Below are 18015 nucleotides of genomic sequence, written 5' to 3' on the forward strand. Positions count from 1 at the left end.
AAAATCCATAACCAATAAATTTGTTAAGCTTCTATACAATTATATAGTGTAGTCTTCCTCAAAGAGTTCCTGTAGTACAAAGGCCTACATTTACTTTAGCTTTTTTAAAATTAATAAAGGGTTCACTCTGAGTGTGCAGTACTGTATCTCAGTACAACACTTTTTTTTCAATAATGAGCATTCTTGTTACTGTCAATACTTCCTTTTCTCCTTAATTACTTGTATAATTTTACTGAACTCCTTTTTGATTTCATCATTTTTAACTGGAAACTTTTCATTGCTATGGCTCTCTGATATAGGACAGACCCATCTGTGTCTTTTTGCAGGGCTTGTTTCAATAATAATGAGTGTTATTTTTTCTCATGTAGATAGGAACAAATATTGTCTGTCTTTTGCAAGTGAATGTTTATTTTGTTTTTAAGCTATTGGTTAGCCACAGTTTGACAGGAGCCATTCTTCTCAATAGACAACTAAACAGCTAATTTCTACATTTCCGAGTTACCACCTGAATGGATGCTACCAATTTAATTGCTGTTACAAACTGCAGCATGTACTTTGTTTAGGTCACAGTTTGGCAAGACTGTGAGCAGTCAAGATAATTCTTTGCAGATTCAAGAAAGACAGCTAGGGAAGCCATCAAAATACAGTGTAAAAAATGGTAACATCCACTCAGCTATAAACTAGGAAATCAAGATTTTTTCCCCAAATTTTGCAGACAAAAGTTGAAACATTACACTGGTTAGTTGTCTTACCCCTATAGATACCTGCATATTCCTTGCAGAGAAGTTGGTATATTACATTCAAATGTGGGCCAATATAAAAGTATTTGACAGGACTGTCTTTCTTGACAAGTGAGATAATATTTGGAGGGCAGTGCCACTAAAGTTTACAGAATGTCCATTCTACAGGAACTAATTAATGTAACATTAGCTACATCTACAAACATGCTCTGACAGCCACAGTGAAAAGCACAGCATGTTTGGATTTCTTCCTGCTCCTGTCGTGTATCATGCACAGAAAGAACGACTGCTTAAATTTTTTTGTGTGTATTGTTAATTATATAGTGAGTTGAAGTATATTTCTAGATACGGGTTCTTGGAACTTCATAAGTAGGCTTCTGAGGGGTAAACTTCATTTATCTTCAAGCATTTTCGATGTTGCACTGGTAGTTTACTGTGATATCAAGTGGAGAAGTTAAGTCCAATAGGGAGCTAAGACTTTCTGTTATTTTATCTTGCTCACCTTCTTATTTCAGCACACTCACCAACCTCTTCCAATCAAACTTCTTTTCTTGAAGTGTTGCTGTTAATGCTGGAAGTTAAGAGTACAAGTCCAACAGCCAACTCTCAAAATAAATGTGAGGCTTTTCACTAACAATTTCTTGTATTGTACCCTTATTTATAATAACTGTGTGTTACAAAGCTGTTATTCCAATTGAGTGCATCTGTAAAACACGTTTCCTCTTGCCCCTATGACATCGTAGTCTTTGTCATGGTCACTCTTTCTCCAAGGTGTGCACCATATCTGCTACGCAGGAACCAATGACACACAACAAACTCTTCGACCAGCAGATACCGCTAACATGTAATGTCGTCTCGGCTTGCAGAAATGCTGCATCGACCCATCTCATAATACATGCACATACATAAAAACAAACATCCAAACCGTAGTTATCTACTTCATTACAAAATTAAACTTTTTATAGCGCAATCATCAATTATTGGTTCAAAAAATGCTTGTGCAACACATCAATTCACCAAAGTGATATGTTATGATATGTTACACTACACGCTGTCAGCCAGTTCTGGTTTCTCAGCATGAAGGAACATAAATTATCACAGTTTCTGATTAGTCATGTTCCACAAAGCTGAAAAGTAGCTTGGGGAGCTCAGTGCTAAAGTGCCCGACTCAGATTCAAAGATCTCTGGTTTGATCCTAGATAAGTCCTAGCATCTGTATCTATCACCTATCACCTCTGGCAGTGTTTGGTAATGTGCAAAATGTTGAGTTGAACCATGGTTCAGACCTCATGTTAAACTGTAGGTATCCCCAATACCTTGCTAGGTAAGTCAGTTCAAAGGTCAGAGGAAGGCAATTACATTGCACCTCCAGTGGGACCTTGCGTAATATAGTACTGTTGCATTCAAACCAACCTTCGGATTGATGAGAGGTTTGCTTTTTTAACTAATCACTTAGAGATCTCTTGAGAAGTCTTAGTGAGATTTTGACTGATGCATCAATACATATGTCTTCTATTGTGCTTCTCACTTATGCTAGGAAAAGCATGCATGGTTCATCAGAGAAGTACATTATAACATCAGACAGATGAACAATTGTCTTCACTACTTTGCATTAATGTTCAAAACAAAAACAAAATGAGTTTTGTCTGGCTAAAACGATTTTAAAAGCAACCTATACAATAGTTTGTTGGAAGGCTATACAAACAAAAAAGTTAAAAGTTATCCCTTCAGTAAAACAAAATGCTAGAAACAGCATCTGCAAATAACTACTAGGTCACAGTGTATTAATGTACTTGGTAAAATACGCCACCATGTCTCATATACAAATCCATAATTTTGTTTTTACACGTAGCTCACATGCGTAGAAGTACGAGGACAAGATAAAAAAATTATCAGCCTGGCTGTGGAATACCCCATTTAGTTCAAGGCAGTTTATGTAACATATTTTCCTAATGACTAGATTCCATACCCGAGGTATAATTCTGAATGATGTAAAAATACTACAGTTGTCATAATCTCTTCACTCGACTTAATTTTTTTTTCAGATAAAAATTTCAGTAGATGGAAGTCATTAAGTGGAAATCAAAGAGTCCCAAACATGATGAATGGGATGGTCATTTTTCATAAAGTGCTACTCCCTAGTTGTTGCAATATATCCTCTGCAAGGTAGGCAATACAAGCACTCGTTTGCATCCAAAAGAACATCGGCCATAATTTTTCCAGCTGTCTAAATCAACTTCACATTTTTATGTAGATGTACCAGCTTCTACTCATTGTCCTGATTTTGGTGCTCATAGACAGTAACAATTAGGCATACTAAAGTAGTTGAGTTTCTCTGTAAAATTTACAAAACATCACTGTGAAATTTATTTGCATACTTGCTTTCAGTTACCATTAAACAAATGTAGCACTTACCTTGCTCAACACTTACTCGGAGTTAATATTTCACGTAAAACACATTCCATTCTTTTTATTGGTAGGCCTAAAGCATAAATTATTTTGCAAGCATTTAATTGCTAATTTCTAACAACACATGGTGTGGTATCTCAATGATTTTGCATGCAATTACCACTATAGAGTATTATTCATATGGACCACACTGAAAAGAAGTGCCCTCATTATTAAATTCGGCCATTAAAAACGAAGCAACATGCTCACTGTGAATCTTCATCAAATCTGTGTGAATTTCCACAAGCCACAAACTTTCCAAAACAACATTAAATTCCAGTTCTTATCTATTTGAATGAAACAAACACAGCTGGACTACTTTAAAGTGCCAGCAAGTTGGCAGGTCAAAACATATTTCATATTACCATTTGTACAGACGGAAACCAAACACACAAGTTTGTATAGCTTAGTTGTTAACATTCATAATACACATACGTTCTGGCACAGTACACTTATTTCATAAAATTGTTACACACAACTGTACACAAAGATGTACTACTCAGGAGCCCAGAGCTTAAATGTTCTGTCATAAGAACTTGTTGCTATATACTGTGAATCAGGTGAAATGTCCACACACATGACCTTTCCATCATGTCCAGACAATGTCCGCAGTGGTTGCCATGTCTTGTTAGACCACACCTGGAAGAAAAGTGAACATTACATGACTAGTCACAATTTAATATAGCCTTCATGAAGGAAAACAACAGTTATTCAATGTTGTTACAAAAAAGTACATACAAATTTGATGTAGTCTGACTGTATGTGACTGTAGACTTTCCCAGCATATATTGCTACAGTTTCCATCTGGGTGGCTGCATTGATATTCTGTGATATTAGTGATGAAAGTGACACTCACTGAAACAATGTGGAGTTTAAATGCAGCCACCCAGATAGAAGTATGAAAAGATTTCATCTGCAGACACTACGTTCATTTCATGTGGAATATGGCTGAGGAAACTACACTATAAGAATTATTTGCAGTCAGGTACATGTGTTTATAAAGGTCACCGATACACTATGAAGTTTGTGACATTTAGCCACTGTGAAAAATCTGCTGGATGTTCCTGGTATTGCCATTTAAAAATCTGGTACGTAGCTTCGCCCATTACCAGCTGTGAACTAAACACATTCTGTCCAAAGGGAAGTCACTCTATTAGTGAATGTAATTTGTTTTATCACTGCAATATCTGTACGAAAATTCATGTAGCTTCCACCAACAGCTGATGAAATACTGTATGCTATTTTTTAATGATTTGATTTTTAATCATGCAGTCAAATACAAAAATCTCAAGTTAACCTAAATATGCCAATCACTGTTTCAAAAAAGGTTTCACAAAAAACACAGCAAAAGAACGAGAAAGCAGTTCCCACAAAATGGACACACACACACACACACACACACACACACACACACAAACACACACACATACACACACACTGAGAGGGGGGGGTGCTGGAAGGGGGGGGGGGGGAGTCCTGTTAATGTTAGAAGGAATGGCTCGTTTATGATGAGGGAGAAGAAAGTGAGGTTTTGTTGGAAAAACCATTGCGACAATCATTTCCTGTGATTTAGGAAAGCTATCAGAAACATGTTTTATGCTGAACTAGCATACTGTCCACCATTATTTTTTATGTTTCACTTATATTTCATGTCATATTGTACAGAAATGTTTCATTTTAATGATAACCAATGTGCAAAACTCATTATTTTAAAAGTGTAAAATAAAAAAATCTGGAAACAGAATTGCTGGCCATCACTTTCAGGAAGTGAAATGTGAACACTGTCAATACACACATAAAAAAGTAAAAGTGATATACTATCCCGGCTTGAGGAACTAATCAGTTCCTTCCTCAGTGTGGAGAGAGGGATACATTCGTGGAGGTTAAAAAATGATGGGCAGATCAACGCAGGTCCAGGATGACAGAGACACATATATAGTGAGGACATGGGTAGACAAAAATGAAGGGCGGCCATTTCAGTCTCTGACTCCACAAACGGTTGCGTAATTTCTTTACTAATACTGGAATCTAACCTCCATCACCTACACTTTATATTTGTTTTTAACTTTCTGAATAAAGTACTTCTGATCCTCATATTTTCGTACAATTTTCTGTCAGTGACATAATTTTCATTATTCTATAAGGAGCAATCACATGAAAACCAAACACCCACCACAATGGGACTATGGAATGATTCCATTCACAAATCATCAAAACACATGTTATGATCTTTATTCCACTGTAATCAGTTCCTGTTTTGTAGAACTTGATTGGCTGCTGGCGGATCCACAACTGCATCCACTCTTGTGCTTAACTGAACCCAACATCCAAGCAGGGTGTTCTTCAAGTCGCCAAAGATGGGGATAGCACACAGTGAAAGATCTGGGCTGTATGGAGGATGCTGCACTGTTTCCCAACAAAATCACTGAAGTGTAGTGTTCTTCCAATTGGCAATGTGGGAGGTGGGCTTTATCATGCAACAGGACAATTCTGTCTGACAGCATTCTGACAGTCTGGGGATAAATGGCAAAGCCAACAGTAGAAACATCCCCCACAAAAGAGGACCAAAGTTGTTCACACAAGTTCTGGTAAGGTCCTTCGACTGCAGCAGCCATCTGCTGTTCGAGTTGCTCGAGCATGGAACTATAAAACTATAATCAACGCACAGCACTAGTTAGTGCCCGCCCCTCATGCTGCCAATTAGATGAAGGCTCAAAGGCTACAGTCCAGCAATTTGGCTGGGAAACACAATGTCATCTTCCATACAGCTTGGATCCTGAACCATGTAATTTTCATGTCTTTGGTGACCTGTAGAAAGATAGGCATGGACATAGATTTCAGTTGGAAGAGCAGTTGTAAAAGTGGGTGCGGTTATGTGCCTGTTAGTGGCTGACCGCTTTGTACGGAACTGAGAACTGACTGTCTTGACCCACAGTGGGATAAATGTCTTACCATGTGCAGTGATTACTTTTGAATGGGGCTATTCCATTATGACAGATGTTTGATTTTCATTTGACTGCCCCTTACATTTACACCATTTTTAAAAAATATTGGAAAGGCTGGTAGAAGCTGACCTCTGAGAAGATCAGTTGAACAGAATGGACACCGTATTGAGAAGGGGTTATAAGGTGACGGAAAACAACTCTGGAAAACAGAAACATTTAAATATCTATTATAAATGTAAGTATTGCTTTATCATGTAAATAAGAAGAAATTCAATCTTCTGCAAATGGGTATTTTATTTGCGTCTGCCAAATGTGTTTCACTTATTCATGCTAGGAGTCATTGGTGATGTTTGATGCTGTTTGGTTTGTACGGCACTCAACTGCGTGGTCATCAGCACCCGGGCATCATCGGTGGTTTTCATTTTCACCACTGATGATACCTAGCATGAATTGGCAAAACATATTTGGTAGATACAAATAAACCATTCAGTTGTAAAAGACTGATTTTTTTATTATCTTTATAGTATGGGTGTCACTGAAGTATCAACTGAGGAAAAATGTCTGCAAATATTAACAACATAAATTTAAATAACAGTATGCCTATATATATGGAATGTCAGATCCCTTAATCGGGCAGGTAGGTTAGAAAATTTAAAAAGGGAAATGGATAGGTTAAAGTTAGATATAGTGGGAATTAGTGAATTTCGGTGGCAGGAGGAACAAGACTTCTGGTCAGGTGACTACAGGGTTATAAACACAAAATCAAATAGGGGTAATGCAGGAGTAGGTTTAATAATGAATAGGAAAATAGGAATGCAGGTAAGCTACTACAAACAGCATAGTGAACGCATTATTGTGGCCAAGATAGATACGAAGCCCACACCTACTACAGTAGTACAAGTTTATATGCCAACTAGCTCTGCAGATGATGAAGAAATTGAAGAAATGAATGATCAAATAAAAGAAATTATTCAGATAGTGAAGGGAGACGAAAATTTAATAGTAATGGGTGACTGGAACTCGAGTGTAGGAAAAGGGAGAGAAGGAAACATAGTAGGTGAATATGGATTGGGGCTAAGAAATGAAAGAGGAAGCCGCCTAGTAGAATTTTGCACAGAGCACAACTTAATCATAGCTAACACTTGGTTTAAGAATCATGAAAGAAGGTTGTATACGTGGAAGAACCCTGGAGATACTAAAAGGTATCAGATAGATTATACAATGGTAAGACAGAGATTTAGGAACCAGGTTTTAAGTTGTAAGACATTTCCAGGGGCAGATGTGGACTCTGACCACAATCTATTGGTTATGACCTGTAGATTAAAACTGAAGAAACTGCAAAAATGTGGGAAATTAAGGAGATGGGACCTGGATAAACTGAAAGAACCAGAGGTTGTACAGAGTTTCAGGGAGAGCATAAGGGAACAATTGACAGGAATAGGGGAAAGAAATACAGCAGAAGAAGAATGGGTAGCTCTGAGGGATGTAGTAGTGAAGGCAGCAGAGGATAAAGTAGGTACAAAGACGAGGGCTGCTAGAAATCCTTGGGTAACAGAAGAAATATTGAATTTAATTGATGAAAGGAGAAAATATAAAAATGCAGTAAATGAAGCAGGGAAAAAGGAATACAAACGTCTCAAAAATGAGATCGACAGGAAGTGCAAAATGGCTAAACAGGGATGGCTAGAGGACAAATGTAAGGATGTAGAAGCTTATCTCACTAGGGGTAAGATAGATACCGCCTACAGTAAAATTAAAGAGACCTTTGGAGAGAAGAGAACCAAGTGTATGAATATCAAGAGCTCAGATGGCAGCCCAGTTCTAAGCAAAGAAGGGAAGGCAGAAAGGTGGAAGGAGTATATAGAAGGTTTATACAAGGGCGATGTACTTCAGGACAATATTATGGAAATGGAAGAGGCTGTAGATGAAGACGAAATGGGAGATACGATACTGCGTGAAGAGTTTGACAGAGCACTGAAAGACCTGAGTCGAAACAAGGCCCCCGGAGTAGACAACATTCCATTAGAACTACTGACGGCCTTGGGACAACCAGTCCTGAGGAAACTCTACCAGCTGGTGAGCAAGATGTATGAGACAGGCGAAATACCCTCAGACTTCAAGAAGAATATAATAATTCTAATCCCAAAGAAAGCAGGTGCTGACAGATGTGAAAATTACCGAACTATCAGTTTAATAAGCCACTGCTGCAAAATACTAACGCGAATTCTTTACAGACGAATGGAAAAACTGGTAGATGCAGACCTCGGGGAGGATCAGTTTGGATTCCGTCGAAATGTTGGAACACGTGAGGCAATACTGACCTTACGACTTATCTTAGAAGAAAGATTAAGAAAAGGCAAACCTACGTTTCTAGCATTTGTAGACTTAGAGAAAGCTTTTGACAATGTTGACTGGAATACTCTTTTTCAAATTCTAAAGGTGGCAGGGGTAAAATACAGGGAGCGAAAGGCTATTTATAATTTGTACAGAAACCAGATGGCAGTCATAAGAGTCGAGGGGCATGAAAGGGAAGCAGTGGTTGGGAAAGGAGTGAGACAGGCTTGTAGCCTCTCCCCAATGTTATTCAATCTGTATATTGAGCAAGCAGTAAAGGAAACAAAAGAAAAATTTGGAGTAGGTATTAAAATTCATGGAGACGAAGTAAAAACTTTGAGGTTCGCCGATGACATTGTAATTCTGTCAGAGACGGCAAAGGACTTGGAAGAGCAGTTGAACGGAATGGACAGTGTCTTGAAAGGAGGATATAAGATGAACATTAACAAAAGCAAAACGAGGATAATGGAATGTAGTCAAATTAAATCGGGTGATGCTGAGGGAATTAGATTAGGAAATGAGACACTTAAAGTAGTAAAGGAGTTTTGTTATTTAGGAAGTAAAATAACTGATGATGGTCGAAGTAGAGAGGATATAAAATGTAGACTGGCAATGGCAAGGAAAGCGTTTCTGAAGAAGAGAAATTTGTTAACATCGAATATAGATTTATGTATCAGGAAGTCGTTTCTGAAAGTATTTGTTTGGAGTGTAGCCATGTATGGAAGTGAAACATGGACGATAACTAGTGTGGACAAGAAGAGAATAGAAGCTTTCGAAATGTGGTGCTACAGAAGAATACTGAAGATAAGGTGGATAGATCACGTAACTAATGAGGAGGTATTGAATAGGATTGGGGAGAAGAGAAGTTTGTGGGACAACTTGACTAGAAGAAGGGATCGGTTGGTAGGACATGTTTTGAGGCATCAAGGGATCACAAATTTAGCGTTGGAGGGCAGCGTGGAGGGTAAAAATCGTAGAGGGAGACCGAGAGATGAGTACACTAAGCAGATTCAGAAGGATGTAAGTTGCAGTAGGTACTGGGAGATGAAGCAGCTTGCACAGGATAGAGTAGCAAGGAGAGCTGCATCAAACCAGTCTCAGGACTGAAGACAACAACAACAATGCCTTTTCTGAAAGTATTTGTCTGGAATGTAGCCTTATATGAAAGTGGCACATGGACAATGACCAGTATAGACAAGATGAGAATAGAAGCTTTGGAATCTCGTGCTACAGAAAACTGCTGAAGATTAACATGGAAAGATAGGATAATTAATGAAGATGTACTAAACAGACTTAGAACAACAATAACTACTAGCATTACTTTTAAAAGGATATTCTTAATGTTTGCATACACATATTTAACCATCCAAATCAGACAAGTTATATCAATATACAGAGTGTTACAAAAAAGTACAGCAAAACTTTCAGAAAACATTCCTCACACACAAATAAAGAAAAGATGTTATGTGGACATGTGTCCAGAAAAGCTTAATTTCCATGTTAGAGCTCATTTTAGTTTCGTCCACCTACGCTCAATGGGGCACGTTATCATGACTTCATAGGGGATACTCTACCTGTACTGCTAGAATATGTGCCTTTACATGTACGACACAACATGTGGCTCATGTGCAATGGAGCTCCTGCACATTTCAGTCGAAGTGTTTGTGCGCTTCTCAACAACAGATTCGGTGACCGATGGATTGATAGAGGCGGACCAATTCCATGACCTCCATGCTCTCCTGACCTCAACCCTCTTGACTTTCATTTATGGGGGCATTTGAAAGCTCTTGTCTACGCAACTCCGGCACCAAATGTAGAGAACCTTTGTGCTCGTATTGTGGACGGCTATGATACAATACGCCATAATCCAGGGCTGCATCAGCGAATCAGGGATTCCATGCGACAGAGGGTGGATGCATGTATCCTCGCTAACGGAGGACATTTTGAACATTTCCTGTAAAAAAGTGTTTGAAGTCGCGCTGGTACGTTCTGTTGCTGTGTGTTTCAATTCCATGATTAACATTTCCTGTAAAAAAGTGTTTGAAGTCGCGCTGGTACGTTCTGTTGCTGTGTGTTTCAATTCCATGATTAATGTGATTTGAAGAGAAGTAATAAAATGAGCTCTAACAAGGAAAGTAAGCGTTTCCGGACACATGTCCACATAACATATTTTCTTTCTTTGTGTGTGAGGAATGTTTCCTGAAAGTTTGGCCGTACCTTTTTGTAACACCCTGTAATTGTGCAATGTATCTTATTTTGCGCTTACACTATGCAAGCCTCAACACAGAATACAAAGAAGAGACAATTGAACCAAGATATCATTCCATTAACACATACAGCACAGGAAAGAATAAATGTTTTGCAGCATCGTGTCTAGAATAGAAAACATGTGAGCAATTTCCAAAGTACTGGTTATGTACAAGTGAACCACTGACTAAGGACAGGAACCAGTGTTGCCTGAGAAACATGTTGAAGGGGGATATTGTGAAGTCGTCTTTATCGATTAGATGAGATTCGATTTATTATCACCCACAACTACTTAAGTGTAGGGTCGGTCATTTTTTAAATCAGAAGCTGAAGTGTGAATACTTTTATTCATTGTTGATTTTAAAAGTTTTAATCAGTAAGGAATATAACATTTACTTCAAAAGTCTGTTAAGTCCACATCACAAAGACTGTCATGCAAAATATGAAATTATTTTGTTAAAGAAAGTTTTGGTAATGCAGAATATCTTATAGAAAAAAAGACAAATGACCCGATTAATCATAAGAGAAAATGAAGTAATATATATGCAATTAGTTAAAATTTGGCTTAGTCTGCTTCAGTTTTGGATCCTTTTCCACAGGATATTAATTAAAAACACATAATATAATTTAGGAGTAAAGGACACAGACACACACACACACACACACACACACACACACACACACACACACATTCTATGTATGCTGAAATCAGACAGTTGTCTTCCTTACTCATCTATTATTTATATTCTGCCAAATCTTTCCATGCCACAATTAAAAAATATGGTTTATAAAATTACATAAACAAGTTCAGTCAACTTTAAAACTAAAGAACATGGTGGTTATAGCTTGATACTGAGTGAATATTTAATTTGAAACAAACTGTGAATAAAAAATGTGTTGGTAAAATTATGGATAGATTGAATGTTGCTAGTATCACTCTGGTGTAAATGCCATGTTCACTTACATACTTCCCCTTTTCTTCATCCTTTTCCCTCCTTTGCAATTTCTATTGTTGTGTATTCTTTCTCCAACTTAATTTTTCCAGTCCAGTGTCTGTTTCTTGTATAAGAGCATGTAATCAACTCTCATAAACTATATGTGTGGAAAGCAAGTAATATTTATGATTTATATACTCTCGCATTCTGTGCAGCACTTTTCAGAATAACAGACCAAAAAATCTGGAATTACTTGAAATCCAGAATAGTGAAGAAACTTATTTGTTCAGTGAAAGGAAGACAGTAAATATAGGTGATGCACATGACTGATTACAGATTACTGAAAAATGCCAATCATTATGAAAGGCCTTAGTGTATAATGACTATTCTGAAGTTATATGAAACATCAAAGCAAAAGGAAAGATACAGGGAGGTTTTGATACAAATGATATAGTCTGGTACCCTTCTGAGTTCATCATTGGCTAACCAAAGAAATCAATAGAAATTTCAAATGGTATCTCAAACTTCCCACGTTTTTTAATTACTCTGTGATTAAACTTATTTTTAAGTTAAGCTCATGTTAGTGATAGAATTTTCACTTATCGTTCAGAGGAATTAAAAAAGCAGAGCAATCCTAAGTGCATTAGAAAGAACAAAAGTTACCCAGCATTACACAAGAAGCAGTTACTACTTTTTAAGAATGCCCTGAGAATATAAGATACCTCTCTAGTTTTGTGTTGCTCCGCCAAAACTGTCATCACTTTTTTTATATGTAAAAGTAAGAAGATGCCAAATTTTACACTTATAGCTACAATTTTATTCAAGATTTTATTACCTTCGATGAATTGTCATATGAAGAAGTGATCAAAAAATTGCCACTGCCCTTTTGGTATTTAACTTCTGAAATAAGATTCATATGTGATGGAATCGTATAAAGACAGTGACGCCGGCGCAAATCCCATATTTTACAAGTATTATCTTCACTTCCAGTGGCTATGTGGTAGCTGAGAAGGAAAAAAAGTGTTAACAGAATCTTCCATTGGTTCTTGGTAGAACAACATTATAATAAACGAAAAGCACCCATTTGCTTTTGTTCCACAATATTACAATTTTTATTTAAGCGGTTTTTGGTTTACAAGGTCATCTTCAGATAAGATGGCCTTGTAAGCAGAAAACCGGTTTAAAGAGGGAAGAAGAAGAAGTAATATTGTAGAACAAAAGCAAACTGGTGCTTTTCATTTATTGAAAAAAGTGTATTTGATAAAATGTTTAATTACCAGTTTTAAAGGAAAGTTATTTAATAGTATAAATGAAGTTATCAATTTTCTCACCCATTTGGAGAAAAGTCAATTCCATAAATTGACTTCAGATGGCCCTCCATAAACATTATACACCTCCCAGTGCGTAGATCCCAAATTCGACCAAATGCATCAAGTCCACTGAAAAGTATGATTCATGAAACAACTATTAATAATTAAAAACTGTACATGTCAAAATGCATTTGTTGTATTAGTGTGGCATTAAAAATAAGTAACAACCACCACTGTAAATTAGTTACTTGAAGTAAGGCATAAATATGCTCTTAATTACCTACATGAAACGTTGCGACTAATGAAAATTTGTCACACTAGGCTTCAAACATGGATCATCTCGACCTCCAGACAGATTAGATTAGATTAGATTAATACTAGTTCCATGGATCATGAATACGATATTTTGTAATGATGTGGAATGAGTCAAATTTTCCAATACATACATAATTAAGTTAATTTAACAACATAATTAAGTTAATATAACAACTTTTTTTATTTCTTTTCTCAATTTATATCTATGGAGTAAAAGGAGTTGTCATTCAGAAATTCTTTTAATTTCTTCTTAAACACTTGTTGGTTATCTGTCAGACTTTTGATACTATTTGGTAAGTGAACAAAGACTTAAGTGGCAGTATAATTCACCCCTTTCTGTGCCAAAGTTAGATTTAATCTTGAATAGTGAAGATAATCCTTTCTCCTAGTATTGTAGTTATGCACACTGCTATAACTTTTGAACTGGGTTTGGTTGTTAATAACAAATTTCACAAGAGAATACATATATTGAGAAGCTACTGTGAATATCCCAAGATCCTTAAATAAATGTCTGCAGGATGATCTTGGGTGGACTCCAGCTATTATTCTGATTACACGCTTTTCTGCAATAAATACTTTATTCCTCAGTGATGAATGACCTCAAAATATGATGCGATATGCAAGCAATGAGTGAAAATAGGCATAGTAAGCTCATTTACTACAATGTTTATCACCAAAATTTGCAATGACCCTTATTGCATATGTAGCTGAACTGAGACGTTTCAGCAGATTGTCAATGTGTTTCTTCCAATTTAATCTCTCATCAATGGACACACCTAAAATTTTTGAATATTCTACCTTAGCTATATGCTTCTGATTAAGGTCTATATTTATTAATGGTGCCTTACCATTTACTATACAGAACTGTATTTACTGTGTCTTATCAAAATTCAGTGAAAGTCCGTCTACAAGGAACCACTTAGCAATTTTCTGAAATACATTATTGACAATTTCATCAGTTAATTCTTGCTTGTCAGGCGTGATTACTATACTTGTATCATCAGCAAAGAGAACTAACTTGCCTCTTCATGAATATAGAATGGCAAGTCATTAATACATATTAAGAACAACAAAGGACCCAAGACCGACCCTTGTGGAACCCCATTCTTGATAGTTCCCCAGTTTGAGGAATGTGCTGATCTTTGCATATTATGAGAACTGCTTATTTCAACTTTCTGCACTCTTCCAGTTAGGTTCTAATTAAACCATTTGTGCACTGTCCCACTCATGCCACAATACTTGAGCTTGTCTACCAGAATTTCATGATTTACACAATCAAAAGCCTTTGAGAGATCACAAAAAATCCCAATGGGTGGTGTTCAGTTATTCAGATCATTCAAAATTTTATTGGTGAAAGCAGTTGAAAAACCTTTCTGGAAACCAAACTGACATTTTGTTAGTACTTCATTTTTACAGACATGTGAAGCTACTCTTGAATACATTACTTCACAAAAATTTTGGATAAAGCTGTTAGAAGGGAGATTGGACGGTAATTGTTGACATCAGATCTATCCCCTTTTTTAGGCAAAGGTATCAGGGAAAATGCCCTGTTCCAGAGAGCTATTACACAGTTGGCTGAGAATCTTACTTATCTGTTGAAAACAAGCTTTTAGTATTTTGCTGGAAATGCCATCAATTCCATGTGAGTTTTTGCTTTTAAGCAAGTTTATTATTTTCCTAATTTCAGAGGGAGAAGTGGGTGAGATTTCAATTTTATCAAATTGCATAGGTATGGCCTCTTCCATTAACAGCCTAGCATCTTCTAATGAACACCTGGATCGTACTATATCCACAACATTTAGAAAATGATTATTAAAAATATTTTCAACTTCTGACTTTTTGTTCGTAAAGTTTTCATTCAATTTGATGGTAATACTGTCTTCCTGTGCTCTTGGTTGACCTGTTTCTCTTTTAGTAATATTCCAAATTGTTTTAATTTTATTATCAGAGTTGCTGATTTCACCACATGATACACATACTTCTGGATTTTTAGTAACTTTTCTTAATATAGCACAGTAGTTTTTACAATGTTTGATAGTTTCTGGGTTACTACTCTTTCTTGCTGTCAGATACATTTCCCTTTTCTGGTTACAAGATATTTTTATACCCTTAGTAAGCCATGGTTTGTTACATGGTTTCTTACAAGTGATTTACTATTTTCTTGGGGAAGCTGCTTTCAAATGCATTTACAAAGGTGTCATGAAATAAATTATATTTTAAATTGGCATCAGGTTCATGGTACACCTCATCCCAGTCTAACTGCTGTAGGCTTTCCCTGAAATTTGCAATTTTTAAATCGTTGACTGAACGTACTACTTTGGAGGACTGTTTAGTACTCCTGAATGGAGCTATGTGATATATTGTAACTATCTGTGCACCATGATCAGAAAGACCATTCTCAACATCAATCTGAGAATGCTTCCAAACTAGATTCCCAGTTTCCCTGTCACTGATGTTTTGACCAATGATTTTTCAACATTACAGTTGGAGATATTCCCATGAGGTATGCGGGATAACACCACTGGGGAAACAATTTTAGTGGAGGCTACTGGATACTAGAATTCAATAGCATCTGTGAATCTGTGATATTATAAAGAAAGATACCTTCGCTTTAAGAGAAAAAAATTACTGCAATGATATGGTGGTATCCAAATATCCAAACACTCTCTCTCTCTCTCTCTCTTTTTCAACATCTGAAGTAACATGAGTTTCGAAACAATTACTAACAAAGAGATAGAGGGGCTGGCCAGTACTTACCTCAGCTCAGTACAGCCGATAGAAACACAAAAAACAACCGAAAATTTAAGTTCCTAGTTGTTTTTTGTGTTTCTATCGGCTGTACTGAGTTGAGGTAAGTACTGGCCAGCCCCTCTATCTCTTTGTTAGTAACTGTTTCACATCTTTATATGAGATTTTCCATTAATTAGTAACATGAGTTTCCTATGACTTAGCCAAACATTAGTGTATAAGCACAGATTTGTGGCAGATTTACACCACTACTGTAGCCACTTCACTGCAGAAGACCATGAACTTCAAGTTCTGCTGTACAAATAGAGAAAATAAATAACTACAGAGCATTCACATGTATTCTGCAAAAGAAAATTGACTGAGTGACAGGTAATGTTTCTGAGACCATTAGAGCATTGTGTGTGACTGTATAGGAGCAATTCAATCAAACAAACAAAGTATCTGTAGTTTATCCTCATTTTTACTGTAGTTAAACAAATTCAGTTTTTGTGCCAGCCACCAGATATCTAAATCTACATGGTTACTCTGCAACTCACAATGAAGTGGCTGGCAGAGGGTTCACTGAACCACATTCAAGCTGTCTCTCTACCATTCCACTTCAAACAGCACACAAGAAAAACAAACACTTAAATTTTTCTGTGAGAGCTATGATTCCTATTATTTTATTAAGATCATCATTTCTCCCTATGTAAGTGGGCAGAAACAAAATATTTTCACATTCAGAGGAGAAAGCTGATGACTACAATCTCACGAGAAGGAGTTGCTCCAATAAAAAATGCCTTTGTTCTAATTATTGTCACCCCAGTTCATGTATCACATTTATGGCACTTTCTCCCTTATTTCACAATAATACAAAACAAGCTGCCTTTCTTTGGACATTTTTTGATGTCCTCCATCAGTCCTATCTGATGTGGATCCCACACTGTGCAGCAAAACCACAAAAGAGGATGGACAAGTGTAGTGTAGACAGACTTTAGTAGACCTGTTGCATTATTTCTTTTGGATAACTTCACACTTTTCATGATTTAGAGCAACTTACATTTTTGCACCCTACCAACATCTTTTCTAAATCATTTTGCAGTTGATTTTGATCATCTGATGTCTTTACAAGAAGGTAAATGATAGAATTATCTGCAACCAGTCTTAACAGGGCTGTTCTGATTGCCTCCTAAATCGTTTATATCGATCAGGAACAGCAGAGCGCCTCTAACACTTCCTTAGAGAACACCAGATATTTGGCTGGGATGGCACATCAATAGGAGGATCTGAAGCCATCTGTGACATCTTGTGTGGTAGCTGTTGTTGTGGCTAAGTTGCGACTGTAATAGTGAGTATGCCATCTGCTGACAAATGCAAGAGAGAGAGAGAGAGAGAGAGAGAGAGAGAGAGAGAGAGAGAGAGAGCTGTCAAGCTACTGGTTCATTATCTGTCACACGATTGTCACAGCAGGCATCCACTATCAGATCACCGTCAACAAGTTTCTCTAGATCAACGTCTCTCATGTAAAGTTGGATGGAGACTGGCTTCTCAAAGTCCAAATAAGTCACCTGCATATCAAGGGGTAAATGACCACAGCAGTTGTCTGTTTATTCCGGGCACATATTACGCGCAGCTGTGTGTTCGCACAGAATCCACGCTGGTTTTGAGGTGGTTTAATGAGGCCATTGTTGCTTTTCCATTGAGTGAAATTTCAAATGTGTGGAGTGTGTCTCGCGCATGTCAGCGTCCCTGCTGGAGGCGGTGACCTCACTATTGTGTGCTTTCCACATGAGTCGGAGTGGTTTGGCATGCATGGTATTTTACGAGATCTAGTGCTGCATGGAGTGATACTGTCTGCTGCATTGATGCACTGCCTATGCTGTAGCACAGTGAGCATTGTGTCCACGAGGCACTGTTCTGCCTCATGAGCAATCATGGAGTTGTAACTGCTACAGAAGCTTGACAGTTGATAGAGTCCATAATGCAGCATCTGACATGATGTTCAAATCAAATA

The 18015-nt window shown here is 37.1% G+C and overlaps 1 protein-coding gene across 3 annotated transcripts in view; it reads right to left on the bottom strand.

Moving 5' to 3' along the window:
• Positions 1-3457: 3457 nt before the first annotated feature.
• LOC126282382 (U4/U6 small nuclear ribonucleoprotein Prp4) overlaps positions 3458-18015 on the bottom strand; it is a 49551-nt gene continuing 34993 nt past the window's right edge. For all 3 annotated transcript variants that reach the window (XM_049982055.1, XM_049982042.1, XM_049982049.1), the window contains exons 8-10: positions 12981-13088; positions 12485-12653; positions 3458-3827 (exon numbers count right to left, since the gene is read on the bottom strand). In XM_049982055.1, coding sequence (XP_049838012.1) covers positions 3684-3827; positions 12485-12653; positions 12981-13088 — 421 coding nt within the window. In that variant the 3' untranslated portion in view covers positions 3458-3683. The remainder of the gene's footprint in view (positions 3828-12484; positions 12654-12980; positions 13089-18015) is intronic.

This window comes from Schistocerca gregaria, chromosome 1 (genome assembly GCF_023897955.1).
Source record: "Schistocerca gregaria isolate iqSchGreg1 chromosome 1, iqSchGreg1.2, whole genome shotgun sequence".
NCBI classification, from domain to species: Eukaryota; Metazoa; Arthropoda; class Insecta; order Orthoptera; family Acrididae; genus Schistocerca; species Schistocerca gregaria.